The 20,425-nt window shown below is 47.4% G+C and overlaps 1 protein-coding gene across 3 annotated transcripts in view; it reads left to right on the forward strand.

Moving 5' to 3' along the window:
• The window catches only part of NPC1 (NPC intracellular cholesterol transporter 1), a 46,766-nt gene that overhangs the window by 22,645 nt on the left and 3,696 nt on the right, over window positions 1-20,425 (forward strand). For all 3 annotated transcript variants that reach the window (XM_079942103.1, XM_079942104.1, XM_079942105.1), the window contains 15 exons: window positions 416-489; window positions 1,070-1,440; window positions 2,874-3,100; window positions 5,835-5,935; window positions 8,115-8,217; window positions 10,882-11,071; window positions 11,524-11,706; window positions 12,483-12,597; window positions 14,379-14,506; window positions 14,602-14,742; window positions 16,106-16,195; window positions 16,599-16,789; window positions 17,107-17,222; window positions 17,874-18,003; window positions 19,997-20,197. In XM_079942103.1, the coding sequence (XP_079798229.1) occupies window positions 416-489; window positions 1,070-1,440; window positions 2,874-3,100; window positions 5,835-5,935; window positions 8,115-8,217; window positions 10,882-11,071; window positions 11,524-11,706; window positions 12,483-12,597; window positions 14,379-14,506; window positions 14,602-14,742; window positions 16,106-16,195; window positions 16,599-16,789; window positions 17,107-17,222; window positions 17,874-18,003; window positions 19,997-20,197 (2,361 nt within the window). The remainder of the gene's footprint in view (window positions 1-415; window positions 490-1,069; window positions 1,441-2,873; window positions 3,101-5,834; window positions 5,936-8,114; window positions 8,218-10,881; window positions 11,072-11,523; window positions 11,707-12,482; window positions 12,598-14,378; window positions 14,507-14,601; window positions 14,743-16,105; window positions 16,196-16,598; window positions 16,790-17,106; window positions 17,223-17,873; window positions 18,004-19,996; window positions 20,198-20,425) is intronic.

Here is a 20,425-nt window from a genome sequence, read left to right on the forward strand (position 1 = left end):
TATTTTCCCTGCTCCAGCCCTAGAAGCATCCTCTTCTGCAAGGAGTCCTGGTTCCTTTCATTGGAGAGTGGTGTTTAGAAACCAAGATCTAGGCACTAAATGTGCTCATTGCTCCTGCAATATAGTGTTTACTGTGTTTTTAAAGAACCTAAAACTTTTAAATGTAAATGAGGGCTACAAGGTGAAATTATCCTTTATTAATTTTTTTTTAATACCCTCATAAATTCTCCCCTGAGACTGATGAGCAGAGAGACCCAGAGCAAGAGAACTTAAGGGAAGGCAGGCACCAATTAGGGAGGAAGCAAACAGGATGAGGAAGTGAGCTTTCAATGGGAAAGCTCGTGTGGGAATGTCAGAAGAACAGCCTCACTGTGCCGAGGTCCACGAACACGACTTGCATGCTTTTATTTTCCAGAAAACGGTATTTTGTCTCCGAGTACACCCCCATTGATGGCAATATTGCTTTCTCTGTAAATGCCAGTGACAAAGGTAGGCACATTGGTACTTAACTAAAAGGGTTGGGACCATTTTGGCACGAGAGTGTTCATTTCCTCAACAAACGTTTATATGCCTGTTCCAGGAGAGGCCCTGAGCTCGTGCCGAGGACATGGCTGTGATGGAGACAGGGTCCTTGCCTTTGTGGCACTAACAACCTGGTCAGGGTGGCAGATCAGAACCACGCAGTTAATAATAGCAGTAGAATGATCCTGGCCTGGGATGAGAGCTGTGGAGGCGCCAGCGTGGCGGGCTGAGAGCCGGGGTAGCAGGAAAGGTTGGAGGGAACTGCTCTGGACAGAGTGCTGAGAGCACTTTGCTTTTCCGAGGCTTGTGTGTGAGCACCGTTCCTCTAGGGGTGGGGATAGGTGTGGGCAGGTGAGCAGGGCCGCTTCCAGAGCAGACAAGTAGCTGGTGGGGGGCGGGCAGGGGATCGTCCTGTGCACGTCCCGGTGTGTCCTGTGTGGGCGCTAGTCCCGTTATGGGCAGTGGTAACTGATGCTCTCCCCGTTCCGACTTTCAGGAATGGCTTGGCTCTTAACCTCCACCCTCTCTTCCTATCCCGCTCTTCCAGGGGGGCCGTCCTGCTGTGACTCTCTGGGTGCCGCCTTCGAAGCCCGTCTACAGCGACTCTTCACACGGTGGGGCTTGTTCTGCGTCCAACACCCTGGCTGCATCGTTTTCTTCTCCGTGGCCTTCATCGCCGCCTGTTCTTCGGGCCTGGTGTTTGTGCAGGTCACGACAGACCCGGTGGACCTCTGGTCTGCGCCCGGCAGCCAGGCACGCCGGGAGAAGGAGTACTTCGACACACACTTCGGACCTTTCTTCCGCACCGAGCAGCTCATCATCCAAGCCCCCCTCACCCAGCCGCACATGTACCATCCCTACCCCTCTGGAGCCGACGTGCCCTTTGGGCCTCCACTTGCCGTAGACATCTTGCACCAGGTAATCTGCTCTTTGCAGAAATCAATTCCGGGGGACGCGGCACTTTGTCGGCTTTTGACCAGTTTACTTGATGTGGGTTTGGGGCTGAGTGTGGTGGTTTATCTTGTGAACCTTAATGATAAAGGTAAAGGCGCTTTTCACTTACTTTTCAAAAAAGTGATAGCTGTTGAATTTAATGAAAAATTTACTGTAGACCGCTTTGGTATTTCTTTCATACAGATGGTCTTGCTTGAAATTGAGATGAGCATTTCTCTTTTGAAGCAGAATGTATTTATAATTCACCTAGGAACTTATGGATTTTTTTCCCGTGATAATTAAAAAGTAATACACCAGGACCCAAAGGGATAAAGCCTCTTACGCTGTCCTGGGGACCTAGGAAGGAGCTGCTGGATCACTGCTGATCCGCCTGCAGGAATGAACTTAGTGTTGCCTGAATGTGGGCTCCCTGCCTGCATTTGGTGGGAGGTGCATTTGGAACAAGATCCATCCCGTGCTCTTACAAAGGCTTTTAAACCTGCCCGTTCTCCCTTATCACACTTATCTGTAACTAAACTGCATCCACTTATTTTTTAATGAACAGTTGCACAGTTGCATGGTTTTTCCTTTAAACATTGCTGTTGCCCTACAGAAAGTCTTGATGGCTTGAAAAAACATCAAAATATGCTCAAGACTTTAGTAGGATCTTTTTTCCACCCAATGACTGTCTGTTGCTTTTTCCTAGCTTGTTGCAAAAGGTGCAAATGTTGTCATTTACCTCCTGGAATATATTCTCTATTAGAAAGTACGAGAATATACATAAATAACCATAGTATGGAGGAAGGTGGTATTTGTTGGTGAGGGGAGGGAGTGTCAGGAAGATCAGGCAGATGACCCCAGGCTGCCCTCTGTGGCCTCGTGGGTCCCTGTGGAGAAGGGTGGGAGGGCAGATGTTCGTGTGTCCTGCGCTGGGATCTGACCTGTCGTGGTGCCCCCTCCTCTCTCTGGGTGCCTGCAGGTGGGGTCTCCATCCCAGTTTGCTGTTCCTCAGCAAAAATATGTTTGTTTTCTTTTTAAGATTTTTTTTTTGACGTGGACCATTTTTAAAGTCTTTATTGAATTTGTTACAGTATTGCTTCTGTTTTATGTTTTGGTTTTTTGACTGCGAGGCATGTGGGATCTTAGCTCCCCAACCAGGGATTGAACCCTCACCCCCTGCATTGGAAGGTGAAGTCTTATCCACTGGACTGCCAGGGAAGTCACCAAAAATATGTTTTAAAAAAAAAAAATTTTATTTTTTTTTTTAACCGTCATGTGTCTCAGCCTTCCCTGTCTCAGGAAGGATTTTCGCCAAATCCTCTTTACCTTCTGACTCCTCCAGGCGATAACGGTTAGTCAGCCTCTGAGGGAAAACTGATACATTTCTGGGTTTGTTTATTTTAAAAATCATCCTTCAGGTTCTTGACTTACAAACAGCCATCGAGAACATTACTGCATCTTACAACAATGAGACTGTGACACTCCAGGACATCTGCTTGGCCCCCCTCTCACCGTATAACAAGCACTGCACCATCATGAGCGTGTTAAATTACTTCCAGAACAGCCATTCCGTGCTGGACCACAAAGTAGGAGACTACTTCTTTGTGTACGCGGATTACCACACACACTTCCTGTACTGCGTTCGGTAAGTGGCGGGGACAGTCCTTCCTTCATTCCTCCAACACTGGAGCCCCTGCTGTGGCCACACGCCGTTGAAGGTACTGGAGCCCCAGCAGGGATAAACAGCGGGATCCTCCCGGCAAAGCCTTCCTTCTAATGAAGGGAGGCAGAGGGTGAACAGTAGCCGCTGGCCCTGACGCCGGGTTGAGACGGTGCCAGGTCGAGGCGATGCAATGGGGAAAGGAAGCTGGGCGAGGGCAGGGAGTGCAGAGGGCATGCCGCTCTCGGTGCAGTGGAGACCTGGTCAGCAGAAGGGAAGACGGAGGCCTGGGAGAGTTGGGGTGGGGGGGTGGGGGGAGTGTTCCGTGTAGACGGGCAGCAGGTGCAAAGGCCCTGGGGCGAGGCATTCGTGGTGTGTCATTGAGGAACGGCAGGTACCGCTCAGCCCCTGACTCCCGCCTGGATTGATAACACATAGTTGCACCGCCCCAGGCATTCCTGAGCTGGTTAAATAGTGCAAAAATAGAAGCCTGTCGTGCTTTTTCTTGTCTTTCAAGTATAAGTTTATTCCATGATACTGAGTTTCTAAAATGTGCAGCATCCCCTCGAGGAGGGGGGGCTGGAGTAGAGGCAGTTAGGCCGGAGGGCACTGAGCTGCTTCGCCTCGGAGGCTCGACTGGCTGGGCAGGGTGCGTGTATGGCTTGAATGAGACACAGAGGAGCCGTGCTTGGTGACCTGTGAGGTGATCTTTAGGCCTGTCCCGTGGCAGGAGGAGCGGCTTGCGGCTTGCGTCTGCCGTCTCTGGATGCCATCCATGTACCTTGGCCTGATCTGGCCCAGAGACAGTTGTTCAGCCAATCAGACCACCACTGTGGCTGTTTCTTTTTTATTTTTTTGCGGTATGCGGGCCTCTCACCGCTGTGGCCTCTCCCGTTGCGGAGCACAGGCTCCGGACGCGCAGGCTCAGCGGCCATGGCTCACGGGCCCAGCGCTCCGCGGCACGTGGGATCTTCCCGGACCGGGGCATGAACCCGTGTCCCCTGCATCAGCAGGCGGACTCTCAACCACTGTGCCACCACGGAAGCCCTGGCTGTTTCTTCATTATGGAAGCAGAGAAATTATTCCTTGTCACCTGTGAACGTGCTGCTCAGTTAACCACATCTTGACAGCTCTAGCTTCTGGCCTGGTTTGGTGACCTTAGGTTCCGTCTCTTTTTGTTACTGTAATATGACTGACTCTAGATGGTTGGGCTGTGTTTACTCTCTTCAGGATGTCACATCTATAAACACAAGCCCGTGAAACAATAAGTGTAGCCCGTGTACCCGAAGCAGTGTTCTCCAAAGGACAGGTGGTACAGGGTGGCCACTGGCAATTGGAAAGAAAGGTTCAGTATTATTTAACTTTAATATTTAAAGAAAAAAGTTATTTTCTCTCTGTTTGTTTTACAAAATAAAATATCAACAGAATTTTGGCCACAGGGGAGACACATGAGATGGGTGTTTTGCCTGAGGGGAGCGTGGTTCACACAGGTGTGGAAACACCACCGTGAGCACCTCCTCTCCTGGGCGGCAGAGGTGTGTGTTGTCTGTGGTTCCGCTTGTGTGTCCCCAGCTCTCAACTCCCTCCTCACCCTCCACCTTTCCCTGGGCTGTTCCGCCTGGGGGCACGCAGGCCCTGCAGGAGCCCGGCTAGCCCAGAACCAAGCACAGACCTCCTGCTTCCCCCGATCACATGATGGCATCAACGCCTACCGCTTACGGGCTGCCTGGACTCTTCCTCACGTAGCTCGTATGGGTTTTAACCTCAGCATGAGCCCTCAAGCCCGCAGTGTGGCAGCAGAGCCCCACATGTATGGGTTGACAGGGCTCAGCTTCTAGGCAGCCCTGCAGCCCTGCCGTTTGCCCCCAGCAGTGACCTGATCCCAGGACCTGAGCCCGTCCCTTGTCCCTCGGCGCTGAAGGGCGGTGGTTCACATTATATACGAGGACCTTCACTTGTGCCCAGCGTCCGCCTGACTTCTGTGCTGAAATGCTGGTTCCCTGTCACCGGTTGTCTGTCTCTCCTGCACTGCTGGCGTCCCTGGCCTGGTCTCCCTGCTTCTTTCTTTCCTACTTCCAGACCTCCTTCCGCTTTGCCACCCGAGTTATCTTTGTCAAACAGCTCATGACCTCCCTTTTCCCCAAATCTGATCGTTCCCTAGTGTCTACAGGATAAAAATCCAAACTGCTTAGCATGGCGCCTACCCCTTTTTCCCACTGCTTCCCTCTTCCTTCCTAGCCCCACCCCCTGCCTGGGAGGCCCCCCTTCATGGGTACCCCATGCTCTAGACCCAGGACTTCCTGTGGTCCCTCAGGCCGCCGTCCACTCTATCCTTTCCTGTACCTGTCCTCACGCTCTTTCTTCTCTTCCCACCAGTGTGGTGTGTGGAAGCCCTCACTTCTTCCCTCCCAGGTGAATCCCCCCTCAGCCTTAGAGACCTGGCCTGTACGGCTCTTTTCTTCATGGTGGCGGTTTTCCCCACGTATTAGTGGCCCCCTCCTCTGTGCACCAGGTGACATCAACCACATTGCACTGTATGTGCCTGTCTCTCAGTGATGCTGAGCTCCCACAAGCAACTACTGAACTGTTATTATTCATCCAAGGAACCAACCTCAGGCCCACATTCCTAATCCGCCGCATGACTGCTGCGTAAGCGTTTCGGTCTCTGTGGCGTCTTAAGGTTGTTCTAATTGGGTGGTGTTTTCTGCATTCTTGGCAGGGCTCCCGCCTCCCTGAATGACACCAGTCTGCTCCACGATCCTTGCCTGGGGACCTTTGGTGGACCAGTGTTCCCGTGGCTTGTGTTAGGAGGCTACGATGGTGAGAGAAGCTTCTACTTTCCCTGCTAGATAAAGTAGTCTTGGTTCTGTCATTAACAGTCAAGTGGTAATTACGAAGATTTCATCAATCGAGCACTCTTATTATTTACCCAGTATATGGGGTCCCAAATATAGTATCTCCTTCAGCTTTGGGTTTTATTGTGCATTTGAAGGAAGTGGTGTTAGCCATTTTTAGGTTACTCTTGGGAAAGCTGTTGACAGCTAAGGACGTTTTCCCAGAGTAATGCCATTGTGTACATCCACGTAATACGTTGCTCAGTTTCAGGGAGTTCATGGAACCCTTGAAACTCGTTGAGAGAGCCCCTGTGGAGTCTGTAGCCCTCTGGTTAAGAACATCTGTAATGGGGGAGAGATAATATGTGAGATGGGGGAAAAGAAACAAAGTGGATAGATTTTTTCCTTCTAAACCAGTTGGCTAAGAACTCAAACACTTTTATAGTGGGAGAGGCGGTTGGTTTGCTCTTTGCTGGTTCCTGCAGCACCTTGGAGCAGATTCTATTAGGTGTGATGGGGTAGTGAATCATGTGACAGCTTTGGCATCTGAAGCCTAATTACAGGCAGCCTAACAGTTTTTCTCCAGCCTAAAGAAGAAGCCAGATGTTCTCCTCATCCAGTGGGAAGGGAGAAGTTGTGAGCTGTAAATTTTACTCTGCCTTATGTAACACCGTGTGGTTTCTAATCAGTGGGGAAAAGATGGTGTCACCAGCTGGGTAGCCACAGCCGTCAAAATTAAATTTGTTCTCTACCTTATTCCCTCCACCAGAGTAAATTCCAGTGGAACAAAGACTACAATATAAGAAGTGAAACTACTAAAGTACTAGGAGAGAATGCAGGGTGAATTTTTTAAAATAATTTTTAAATGGAGAAGGCATTCCTAAGCAGGACACACAATGCAGAAGCCACAGAAGGAAACACTGATGAATTTGACTGCGTGAGAATTTAAAATTCCTGTGTAGAGAACAAACAAAGTTTAAAAAACAAACAGCAAACTGGAGAAAAAAAAAAGTTAGTGTACATAACAGACAGCATTTCCTTAATACGTGGAGAGCTCTTGGGGAAAAGAGAGATGGTCAGCCACCCAAAAGAAAAGTGGGCAGAAGCCATATGAGTGTTAACAAAGGAAGAAATGCAAGTGGCTTTCAGTTATATGGGGAAAATGCTGAACCTCACTCCAAATTAGTGAAATGCCTCTCACTTCAATCTTTTACATAAGAGATTAGCAAAGATCTAAGTGTTTGATAAAATCTTTTGTGGATGAATGTGGGGAAACCACATTGTTGGTGGAAGTATAAATGGTTACTGGAATATAAGCTCCGGGAAGACCGAGATTGTTATCTCCTTTGCTCACTGATGTATCCATAGTCTCTAAGATAATGTCTGGCACAAAGTAGGTCTCAGTAAATATTTTGTTGAAGAAAGAAATGAAAAACAGGAGGCCTCTTTGGAGGGCAGTTGGGGGGCATCTATCAAAATTAGAAATGCACATATTTTTTGATTCTGTGATTGTACTTATAAGAATTGATTCTACGAATTACATTGTACATATTGGAAATATCAGGTTATTCTTTGTAGTAATTCTGTATATAATACCAAAAAGATAGCCATCAACTGGAGATTGGTTAAATTATACTAGGAAATATCATACAGCAGAAAAAAGAATAAGGACACTCTCTGTGTACTAAAACAGAGCATTCTCAGGATATGCCTTTAAAAGCAGCATTTGCAGAAGAGTGTGTCACTGCTTGTGTAAACAAGGAGGGAAGGGGAGACTGTGCTTATGCACGTGGACCGTGGCTGGAAGGAGTCACAGTGCCATGGTGTGGGGAGGAGAGCTGAGACACAGACGGGGACTGAGGGAGGAGAGAGGCTTTTCCCTGAACACCTTTCCGCTCTGTTTGAAATTGTCACCATGCACGTGCCGTGTAGTAATGATGATATGAATGACAACTGTGCCTACTTCCACACGAGGGTCCTTTTTCTTCACTAGCTGAACTACACAGGCACCAGATCTCCTGTTGTGTTCCTCGAGCTCAGGTGTGTGTAGGCTTCAGCCCCATGAGAAACCAGGCACCTAACTGGCTTGTGATTTTCTCCTCGTATTGATCTAGTTTTCTGCACGCTTGTAATCTGCTTTTTGATGTCACCTTTTTCCTTTCTAGATGAAAACTACAATAACGCCACAGCCCTTGTGATTACCTTTCCTGTCAATAATTACCGTAACGATACAGAGAAGCTCCAGAAGGCCCAGGCCTGGGAAAGAGAGTGAGTTGCTCACAGGGTCTAAACAAGCTGTCCTTTCTGTGGGAAGGTGGACCGTAGCAGAAAGCATTTACAGTTAGTTCAACTACATTAACCAACAGTAGATCTAAGTTATGCCATTTTTTTCACTTGGTACTGGTGGTGCTATGAAAAAAAAAATCTATTAATAAATTTACCTATAAACATTCTTTTAATACATATCCCTGCAACAAGAATGCAAAAGTATCTATGCAGAAATGTTCCTTGCATTCTTTTCTAACAGCGAAACCTGAGCAAGCTGAGTGTACGTTAGTAGGGAGAAGTACAGTAGAATATTATTTCGTCATTAAAGATGGTGAGACAAATAAATGGTTCAAGATAGTGACTAAAAACTGCAGTCAGCATGTTTGGACAAATATATGCTATGCATGCCATCCATGCCTAGAAAAGATATCAAACAAGTGACCTGGGAACCGGTTAGCTGTGGTATAACCTCTAGAGAATGGGAAGAGGGGACCGAGGAAGACAGGGACTCTGAACAGCTTTGTTGGGATATAATTCATATACCATACAGTTCACCCATTTAAAGCGTACAGTTCAGTAGCTTTTACTATATTCACAGATGTGTGCAAACATCACCATGGTCAATTTTAGAACATTTTCTTTACCACAGAAAGAAATCCCATCTCCTTTATTGGTCACCCTCCTAACACCCAGCCCTACCCAGCCACCAATCTACTCTCTGTCTCTAGATTTTCCTATTCCAGACTTTCATAGGAATGGAATCATGTACGTGGACTTTTGGGTCTGGCTTCTTTCAGTTAGAATAATCTTTTCAGGGTTCATCCAAGTTGTAGCCTGTGTCAGGACTTCGTTCCTTTTTATGGCTGAAGAATATCCCATCCTATGGATATACCACATTTTGTTTATCCATTCATCAGTTGATGAACATTTGAGCTGTTTCTACCTTTTGGCTATTAGGAATAATACTACAAACATTCATATACAAGTTTTTGTGTGAACATGTTTTCATTTCTCTTGGTTGGTATATATCTAGGAGTAGAATTGCTGGATCATACGGTAACTCTGAGGAACTGGCAGACTTTTTTCCAAAGCGACTGTACCGATGGGACTTCCCTGGTGGTCCAGTGGTTAAGGCTCTGCTTCCACAGGTTGCGGAACTAAGATCCCACGTGCTGTGCGGCGCAGCCAAAAAAAAAAAGTGACTGCACCATTTTACATTCCCACCAGTGTATGGAGGTTTCAAATTCTCCACACCTCGCCAACACTTGTTATTATTTGACTTTTTGATTCTAGCTATCCTAGTGGGTGTGAAGTGGTATCTCATTGCAGTTTTTTTGTTTTATTTTGTTTTTTCGGCCACACTGCACAGCTTGCGGGATCTTAGTTCCCCAAGCAGGGCTTGAACCGGGCCACAGCAGTGAAAGCACCAAGTCCTAAGCACTGGACCACCAGGGAATTCCCTCATTGCAGTTTTGATTTGCATTTCCCTGATGACTAATGAATTTGAGCATCTTTTCATGCACCGATTTGTATAACTTTCTTTGGAAAAATGTTTATTCATATCCTTTGCCCATTTATTTCACTGGGTTATTTGTATTTTTATTATCGAATTATAAGAATTGCTATATATTCTACAAGTCCCTTATATATTCTACAAGTCCCTTATCAGATGTATGATTTGCAAATATTTTCTCCCATTCTCCAATCTGTGTTTTTGCCTTTCTTGATGGTATCCTCTGAAACACAGAAGTCTTTAATTTCAGTAAAGTCCAATTTATCTATCTTCTCTTTTGTTATTCATACTTTTGGTGTCATAGCCAAGAAACATTGCCTAACCCAAGGACCTGGAAATTTACACCTGTGTGTTCTTCTGAGAGTTTTATAGTTTTAGCTCTTACATTTAAAAGGTCTTTTATCCATTAAGTTAAGAGTTAATCTTTATACATGGTGTGAGGTAAGGGTCCACCTGCATTTATTTGTATATGGCTCTCCAGTTGCCCCAGACCATTTGTTGAAAAGATATTCTTTCCCCCATTAATAGTCTTGCCACCTTTATTGAAAATTAGGTGAAGGCAGATACATGGCATATTTCTGGACTCTTAGTTCTGATCCTTTGATCTGTGTGCCCGTCCTTGCCTTGTGCTTGTATCCACACTGTCTTGATTCCTGTTGGTTTGTAGTAAGTTTGAAATTGGGAAGTGTGAATCTTCCTACTTTGTTCTTGAAAGAGAAGATTTGGGCTATTCTGGGCCCCTCGCAATTCCATGTGAATTTTAGAACAGCTTGTCTTTCTACAAGGAAGTCAGCTGGGATTCTGATAGGGATTGCATTGAATCTGTAGATCAACTTTTAAAATTTTTGTTCCATGAGCATATGTCTGTAGTATAATATACTTCCTTTAGAAATCATTTTTAGTAAAAAAAGAAGTGAGACCATGAAGCAGTTTTTAAACTTGTTCTAAACCTGTTTTAAATACTGGAAAACTCAGCATGTCTGGAACTTCGTAATCTGGAAGTGTCCTACCTTCTACTTGCCAGTGTAGAAGGTCCTAACGAGGTATAAGGGTTAAGTGTGGCTTTTGTGTCGTAGACGTTACGAAGAAGTTCCTTACTTAGTTGTCACTAAGTTTTAACTAAAAATACAAAATTTTGCTTACCCTTTTAGGTTTATTAATTTTGTGAAAAACTACAAGAATCCAAATCTGACCATTTCTTTTAAGGCTGAACGAAGTATTGAAGATGAAATAAACCGTGAAAGTAACAGCGATATCTTCACTGTTCTAATCAGCTATGGCATCATGTTTTTATATATTTCCATAGCCTTGGGGCATATCGAAAGCTGTAGCAGGTTTCTGGTAAGTGGGGTGTGTAGGTGTGTGTGTGCATGTGTGTGTATATGTGTGTTAGAGGGAAATGACAGTACACAGCGTGATGGCATGTTTTTGCCTCTGCTTAATCCTAATTCATTATGTTCAAAACTACCTTAAAGTGTCCTGTGTTTTACTTGTTTGTCACATTTTCTGCTTCCTGCATCTGTTTTCTTTAGTTCCAATTTCTTATCTTCAACTTAAAGTTTATTTCACATAATCCAGTTTTTTTTCTAACTTGCCATCACCTAAGAATGTAAGCTGATAAAATATGTTGCTAGGGAAGACCTAGACAACTTTTCATATCTTGTCTCAAACCGGGAACCGTACTTTTAAATCTAGATGGGCAATATCCAGGTAAAGAGGTGAAAATGAGGACCTTTTAGGAACAGGACAGAAAACACCCTAAATGAGGATCTATGTCTTTGTGGCGTCTCCAGGTGGATTCGAAAATCTCCCTGGGCATTGCGGGCATCCTGATCGTGCTGAGCTCGGTGGCGTGCTCCTTGGGCATCTTCAGCTACATTGGGATCCCCTTCACCCTCATTGTGATAGAAGTCATCCCATTCCTGGTGCTGGCCGTGGGAGTGGACAACATCTTCATTCTGGTCCAGACCTACCAGGTGCGTTGCAGAGTCTCACAGCGTCTGACCAAGTACCAGGCTCCACATACGGCTGTTCAGCTCCATGTGGAGTATTTGAGTGTGACACGTGGAGACTTCGTTTCCGTTCCTCTGTGTTGCTTATTGGTGCCTGTAACTTGTTCTGGACATTTTGAGACCACGAAGATTGAGACCAACATTCTCTTTGGTTGGTGGCATAGATATAAAGTGAGAATTTGGTTTTAAAATATGTGCAACATGTGTGCAAAAAGGGCTAACACGCTTGTAGAAAATATTTTGGGCACAACAGCTATTAAAATGATTCTCAATATAGTGTAGAAGAATGAGGGATTTGTCAGAGGTGCCACTAAAAGGCAAAAGGTCAACACAGGACCCACTGATGTAAAAAATGACATCAATCCGTTGGTTTTCCCAGGGTCCCTTGTCCTGTAGCGCTTACCTGGGCAGAGACCCAGTGGCATGTAGGAGTGTTATTTAAAGGTCCAGCCACCTGCAGCCTGCGTTGCTTGTATTTTCCTGATAACCTGATTCAATCCTTCCTTTAGATTCTCACCTGTTACCTGGCTCCGGGCTTCAGAAATATCCCAAATGAATCAACATGAGAAGTTTGGGGTCCTCACTGCTTTACTGTATAAAGTTCACAAACAACAAGTAGATGCTGCTAATCATTATTTTTTACCATCAGGTTAACACAAGGCACCAAAGAAGCAAAGAGGTGGCATTGTAATTGAGAAACTTTAATGTCGCGTGTTTAACTTTTTTTTTTTATTTTTAAGAGAGATGAACGTCTCCAAGGGGAGACGCTGGACCAGCAGGTGGGCCGGGTCCTGGGAGAAGTGGCCCCAAGTATTTTCCTGTCATCCTTTTCAGAGACGGTAGCATTTTTCTTAGGTAATTACTCTTTAAATCTGCCAACCCTGAGGTTTGCTGAGCCTGGGTGTATCAGTATATGACCCTTTGCGCTCTTTTTTAAGTTTTATTCTGTGATTGGAAAGTATCAGAGTGGACCACGAGAAAAATTGGTGGCAGTATCTCGGATGCCATTAGCAAGTGTCTTCTTTTTTTTAACTACATTATTTATTTATTTTTAATTTTTAATTTCTTAAAATTTTGGCCACACCACGGAGCATGCAGGATCCTAGTTCCCCCACCAGGGAATTCCCAGCAAGTGTCTTCCTTCTCACATTGTTTCAGGATGGTGTTGATGTTGGGGTTCAGATACCTAGGACTCCTGCCCCTGCCCGTTTAGGGCACCCATGGCAAGTGCTGGGGTTTGAAAATAGCACTCTTGAAGGACAGCCACAGGGTCCTTCCCGTCACAGCACTCTCGGCAGCAACTCCAAAATCACAGGCGTTAGCTCGCAAGGTGTTTGCCACTGTTCCGAAAGGCAGTCTCCCCGCCTCTGCGCACACATTTCACTGGGAAGCAGCCTCGTCAATGAGCAGGAGTTCTTCAGTGTTCCCTCAATACAAGGAGCCAGAATAAACTGGCACAAAACCCAGCACTTCTGTATTCTTTCATGTGGAGAAATCGGTAGCCCTACTAGCAGGGCACTGCCCACCCCCCTGTCTGGCATGTAGTAAGAGAAAACTGATCACATCCTCTGCAGAGGACGCTGATTAGAATCGCCCAGTAAGTCCAGGGAAGACACACGATCCGTGGGTCCCAGTGGAAATGCCTGCAGGGGCCACCAGGTCATCTTACAAGGGGCCATGGGAGGGACGTCGTAGGTGTGGTCTTTGGACACAGACACGCCGTTAGCGTATATCATCCCCCGTCTCCACGAAGCAGCGCACTGTGAAACAAACCTGTGGCTCTTGTGGTTTCTCTTTATGGATACAGATGCAAAACGGTTACTTCCTCTTTTTCTATTATAAAAAAAAAAAACAGTGCAAGTATGTTGGTGATAGCAGCTGACCCTGGGCCTCAAGGTTGGAGTGACTTTGGGGGGACAGGAGGAGCAGCAGGGACCGTGGCACCCAGAGTCTGGGGTCCCATCTGCAAGAGGCAGCTATGTGTTGCTGGCCCAGTGCTGCCAGGTCCAATTTTTTTCTCAAGCGACGCTGTGAATCTAGATTTTTTTCCTCTCAAGTGACACTGTGAACCTCATTGTTAAATATTGGCTATTTATTTTTTAAAAACTGTTTTTAAATTCTAAAATGGGTTTATATATATCTGGCCCATGGGCAGCCAGTTTTCAGCTTCTGAGTCTTAGCCTGGAGGACGCTTGGAGCATCCTCATTTGTAACTAAACCGAGAGACTGACTGGATGTATAATAGCATATGGGAAATACCATCCCTCTTGTGGACTGAAGTGTAGCAGGTACTATAAGAAATGGCCTGTGTTAATGGATCTCAAATGTGAAAGTGTATGCATTTGCTTGGAGAGCTTGTTAAAGTATAGAGTTGGAATCATAGAATTCTGAACAGCAGAATTGGGGTTGAATTCCCATTGTCTTGATAAAGTAGGCGGGGGCCCAGTCCCTGGAACCCCAGGTGGTTCTGGTGTGACACCCGCAGATTGTGGAGAGTGCCTTTGGGTGGGAGGATTGGGGGGATTCTTCTTGTGGGATTGGCCTGCTCTGGTGCCGCGTGTTCATACGTGCACGTGCCGGTGAGGCCTGCTGAGCCCTCAGCTGGGAAGGACGTGGCTGCTCTCTTCTCCCCGCAGGAGGCCTGTCCGTGATGCCGGCTGTGCACACCTTCTCTCTCTTTGCGGGGATGGCGGTCCTCATTGACTTCCTCCTTCAGATTACCTGTTTTGTGAGTCTCTTGGGGTTAGACGTTAAGCGGCAAGAGGTAAGTTGTCATCAGGCGTGCAGCCTGTTTCATTTGAGTCTAGAATCTAGATGAGGCGGCTGGAGGGTGACCTCTGTTCCTCTTCATCCCCTCAGAGGAACCGACTGGACGTCCTCTGCTGTGTCGGGGGCGCGGCAGACAGAGCAGGCATCCAGGCCTCGGAGAGCTGCTTATTCCGCTTCTTCAGAGACGCCTATGCTCCATTTCTGCTTAAGGACTGGATGCGGCCCATTGTGGTAGGAGCCTGTCTGTGGTTTTTCTCCCCAAAGTTGTCACATGCCTCCTAAGAAGTCAGAGTGCTTGGGAAGGATTCTGACAGCTGTTAAGTGTGTGTGTGTGTGTGTATATATATATATATACACATACACAAGAATGCAGAAGCAAATATATACAAATATAAAATATTTTTAGCAGGCAATATAAGCAAGAGTTTCTGTCTTAAGTTGGTTGTTTTGTTTTTAAATAATTACAGATTCATAGAAAGTAACAGAGGTAGTGCAGAGAAGGACCCAGCTGCCCTTTGCCAGTTTCCTCCCAAGGTCTTACGTAATTGTAGTTCAATATCAAAACCAAGAGTTCGACATTGGCACAATGTATGTGTCCAGTTCTGTGTCAGCTTATCACATGTGCAGATTCGTGTAAGCACGAAGATATAGATCTGTTCCATCACCCTCGTCCTGCACCTTCAGTGTCACCCACCTCCCTCCCCTGCACTGTCCCTCATCCCCAGTAACCATGCAAGAGCGTTTTGTAGTACAGTTTACACACTGGATACAGCCAACAGCTATAATCTATCACATCTCCACTAAAAGAATGTAAATTCATTCCAGTAAAAGTAATAGTGGGCTTCCCTGGTGGCACAGTGGTTGAGAGTCCGCCTGCCAATGTGGGGGACACAGGTTCGTGCCCCGGTCCGGGAGCATCCCACATGCCGCGGAGTGGCTGGGCCCGTGAGCCATGGCCACTGGGCCTGTGCGTCCGGAGCCTGTGCTCCGCAATGGGAGAGGCCACAATGGTGAGAGGCCCGCGTACCGCAAAAAAAAAAAAAAAGTAATAGTAACACCTAACATTTATTGAACACTTAATATCTGGTATTGTGCTCAGAACCGGGTACTACGCTAAATTCTGGATTATCCCTAGAATTTTCTCATTTAATCCACAAAATTATCTGATGTTACAAGTCTTATTTTTCCTGTTTTATTGAGGAGGAAATAGAAGCTAAGAGAGGTTAAGTGACTTCCCCAGGGTCACTCAGCTTGTAAGTGGCAGAGCCAGGATTTGAACCCAGGTGGCTTTACTATTGAGACCGTGACCTCGGCTACTGTCCCAGACTCCTTGTTTTCTTAGCGTGTCATTTAAACTTGCTTTTCGTTTAGAAAAGTCCTGTTTTGTGTGTTTAAGATTTGATTTAGGGAGTTCCCTGGTGGTCCAGTGGGTAGGACTCAGCGCTCCCGGTGCAGGGGGCCTGGGTTCAATCCCTGGTCGGGGAACTAAATCCTGCATGCAGCCATAAATAAATAAAATAAATAAATAGATAAATAAATGATTTATGTTTTTAATCATGACAACTCTAACTCTGTAACTCACTTCACATTCCAGGTAGCGGTATTTGTGGGCGTTCTGTCATTCAGTATCGCAGTCCTGAACAAAGTAGAAATCGGCTTGGATCAGTCTCTGTCAATGCCAGATGTAAGACGCTTTCTTTTTTATTCTAACTCATTTAGCCCATGGTGAATGCATTTTTCAAAATACTCACGCAGGTGTTTCAGCTGATGTCCGCTTCTAAACGTGGGTGCTGGCAGGCTCTCCCGCATTGCAGGAACCTCGCCAGAGCTCTGCCCATGAGGCCCGGGCCTTCTGAGCTCACAGGCCTTGGGCATGGCTGCAGAACACAAGCAGCCGGTCTTGACCTCGTGAGGTGCCCTGCTGACGGTGGGACCAACTGGAAAAGCCCCTGGGCCCAGGGTGGGGAGGGGGCGCTGGCTGTGGAGGGAGTCAGGAACCTGGGCTCGAGGCGTCTCGGCCGGGAGCCCCCCTCTCGCTTGCACAGGACGTTCACACTGTGTCCTGTTGTCCTCTCTCTCTCTCTCAGGACTCCTACGTGACGGATTATTTCCAGTCCCTCAGTCGCTACCTGCACGCGGGCCCGCCCGTGTACTTTGTCATGGAGGGAGGGCACGACTACGCTTCTCTGAAAGGGCAGAACATGGTGTGCGGGGGCCTGGGCTGCAATAACGACTCGCTGGTGCAGCAGATCTTCACCGCCGCCCAGCTGGACAACTAGTCAGTACCCCAGCTGCGGACGGGCTCCTGGCCCGGGACCTCGGCCTGAAACCTCTCTCTTAAGATAGCTTTTCCTGGAAAATCTATCTTGCCAAATGTGGGTTGAATCTAGCTTTACCTGAGCAAAACCTTTTAAAGGGCAAATTTACCACCTCACGTTCTGAAGCTTTTCCCGTTAAGCACTAACGTGGTTTGTCCTCTGACTGGGTGGCATTAAAAGGTCTAGAAAAGGAAGTTTTGGATTTCAAGAAAAGGGACTGAAACTGAAGACTTCCCCCTTGTGGGGGCATCAGTAACCCTTTCTCTCCTTTCTCTAGTACCCGGATAGGCTTTGCTCCCTCGTCCTGGATTGACGATTATTTTGACTGGGTCAAGCCGCAGTCGTCTTGCTGTAGAGTCTACAACGGCACGGATCGGTTCTGCAACGCATCGGGTACTTGATCCTTTTCCAGATCTTTCCCTCTTTTCTGAAGAACTTTAACATTATAATTTAAAAGTCATTTGCATTTTGCCTCCACGTCCACCTGTTTGTCTGCCATTGCTGCATCTCATTCCCCTTGGCATCATCCCCTTCCTCCATTGTGCACTCTGGGGATACCTTGTTGTCCCCTTTCCAGCCCCCGATGGGGCTGCAGGCTGAACAAGGCCCAGGTCAGGGGACCCTGGTTTTCAGGTTTGTCATCTTTTCCCGACAATGCTGTTGGTCTCTCTTGATTGGTATCTGGCCGTAGCTTCTCATGGGAGTGCTTTTCTTTGTTTATCACTATTGCCATATGGTTTTGTAAAAGTGTTGAGTCTGTCCTAGGATTTTCTTGATAAAAACATGGACGTCCTGGGCTCTGATAATAACATACTGAGGTTGTCCTTAAAGCAGGAAACCTGCTTCAGGGAAGAAAATTTGTACAGCCTGTGTTAGATGAAGATGGGACCTCAAGTTTGACTGTGAAAACCATGTGTTTGAAGCTTTGGGATAAACAGAAGGATTCAGGAAAAGAATTCCCGTCACTTCTTTATCATTATTTTTAAATGTTTTAATATGGAGACCCATCCTTCTCACCGTGGCTCCCCCAACCTGTTTGCACAGTGGTTGACCCTGCCTGCGTCCACTGCCGGCCTCTGACTCCAGAGGGCAAGCAGAGGCCTCAGGGTGCAGACTTCATGAGGTTCCTGCCCATGTTCCTCTCCGATAACCCGAACCCCAAGTGTGGCAAAGGGTAAGTGACACGGAACCCATTCAGCTGTGTGGCCGCTTCCCCTTTAATTTGCACTGGGAAGCTGGGGAGGGCTGGGGTGGGAATGGTGGGTGGGAAGGTCCTCTTCTCTGCCACTCCCCACCCTGTCCCGCAGAGAAACCAAAACGCCTTTAAAGAAAACTCCTCATCTTAAAAGAAGATGGTTCTGGAGAACTTAGGGGCAGGATAGGAATAAAGACACAGATGTTAGAGAATGGACTTGAGGACCCGGGGAGAGGGAAGGGTAAGCTGGGATGAAGTGAGAGAGTGGCATGGACATATATACACTACCAAACGTAAAATAGATAGCTAGTGGGAAGCAGGCACATAGCACAGGGAGATCAGCTCAGTGCTTTGTGTCCCACTAGAGGGGTGGGATAGGGAGGGTGGGAGGGAGATGCAAGAGATATGGGGATATATGTATACGTATAGCTGATTCACTTTGTTATACAGCAGAAACTAACACAACATTGTAAAGCAATTATACTCCAGTAAAGATGTTAAAAAAAAAAAAAAAGAAAACTCCTCCTCATTCTGACCCGATTCCATCCTGGCTTGAGCATTCTGTCTCACACTCCCCTCCTGGCGGCATGAAGGACACAGTCCTGTGCAGACCACCGGCAGGGCAGATTGTGGGGAGGGATGCAGGCGATTCAGGATGTGAAAGGGTTTGTCCAGTTGTGTCTGGAGCATATGGGGCACTGCAGCTCTGCTCTGGTGACATCACCCGGGATGAAGGTTTAGATTCTTTTTTTTTGAATTTTATTTATTTATTTTTGGCTGCAGTGGGTCTTTGTTGCTGGGCGCGGGCTTTCTCTAGTTGTGGCGAGCGGGGGCTGCTCTTCGCTGTGCTGCTTGGGCCTCTCCTTGCGGTGGCTTCTCTTGTTGCGGTGCATGGGCTGCAGGCATGCGGGCTTCAGTAGTTGTGACCCACGGGCTTAGTTGCTCTGCGGTATGTGGGATCTTCCCAGACCAGGGCTCGAACCCGTGTCCCCCACATTGGCAGGTGGATTCTTAACCACTGCGCCACCAGGGAAGCTCCGAAGGTTTAGATTCTTTTAGCCCCACTGTGCTTCTTGCCAGCCTGTCTGTACATGAGGTTATGGGCTGTCTGACTCCCCCATCTAGCCAGGCAGCCAGCTACTGTGGGAACAGGATCTCTGGCCCAGAAATAGCAAAGATGACTGAAGTCTGGAGTTGGGCGGATTTGGATGTTTTGGTAGGAAGGTGAGTGTCCAGGTGTACATTAGGTAAACGCTGGACATCCCTGTTCTTCGTAAGAATACATAATGTGACCAGAGTCCCGTCAGTCATACATCTCACGTCTGTGTTTTGAGACCTAGACTAGGTACCATGGGAGGCCTGTCCCTAAAAATAAAGAAGAAATGAACCCCGTAGCTTGGTCTCCTGGCAGACTGAATGCTCGGCTACATAAAAGAAGTCAGAATGAATTCAACTCGTAGGAGGGCAACAGACAGGAAGCCTCCTGTGTGCCAGGATCGTGCCAGGCACCTCACTGACACTATTTCACTGACCCACCACACAGCCCCATGAGTAGGTGGTGGTACACCCTTTGCAGATGATACTGCAGCCCAAATTTAGTAATTCTGCTCAGGGTTCCAGGGCCGAGGTCGACCTCATGGCGGTCTGACTTCAGGGCCCTTGTCCGTTTGCGCCTCCTGTTACACAGCACTGCTGAGCAAACCCTGTAGAAGAACACACTGGGCTGTGAGCAGAACCAGCTACAGAAACAGTAGCGGCTACGCATCAAAGAAACCAAAGCAGCAAAGAAAAGCCAGTGTGGGAAGGAATGAGCTAAACCTTCATCACGCCTTTTCAGGGGCTTCCCTGTCCCTGAAATTGACAGCTGGTCTGATCCCTGAGTCCAGGGTCAGGTGACACCACTCAGCCTTGATGCTCAGATTCTGCAGGTACGGCATGAGGTGTTGCCTTTGATACCACTGTCTTCTCCCAGGGGACACGCCGCTTACAGCGCGGCAGTTAACATCCTCGGCAACGGCACGGGCGTCGGAGCCACGTACTTCATGACCTACCACACGGTGCTCAAGACCTCCGCTGACTTCATCGACGCCATGGAAAAGGCCCGCCTCATCGCCAGTAACATCACCAGAACCATGGGCCTGGAAGGAAGTGATCACCGTGTGTTCCCATACAGGTAACGTGTGGATTTTGTAAATGAGGGTGTCCTGGGGAAGTGCCCACACCCTGGGGTTCCCTTGCTGGGGGGGCCGACACTCGGTTTTCCTTCTGAACCTGGCTCCATCCTGAGCACAGGTGAAGCCTGTCTCAGGAAACGGCACCTGGGCCAGAATCTGAAGCACCTACTGAGGTCTCGGGGCTGGAGCTCACACCCTGCAAAACAGGCGGGGGGCACGGGTCGCGG

Source organism: Stenella coeruleoalba, assembly GCF_951394435.1.
Source record: "Stenella coeruleoalba genome assembly, chromosome: 14".
Taxonomy (NCBI): Eukaryota; Metazoa; Chordata; class Mammalia; order Artiodactyla; family Delphinidae; genus Stenella; species Stenella coeruleoalba.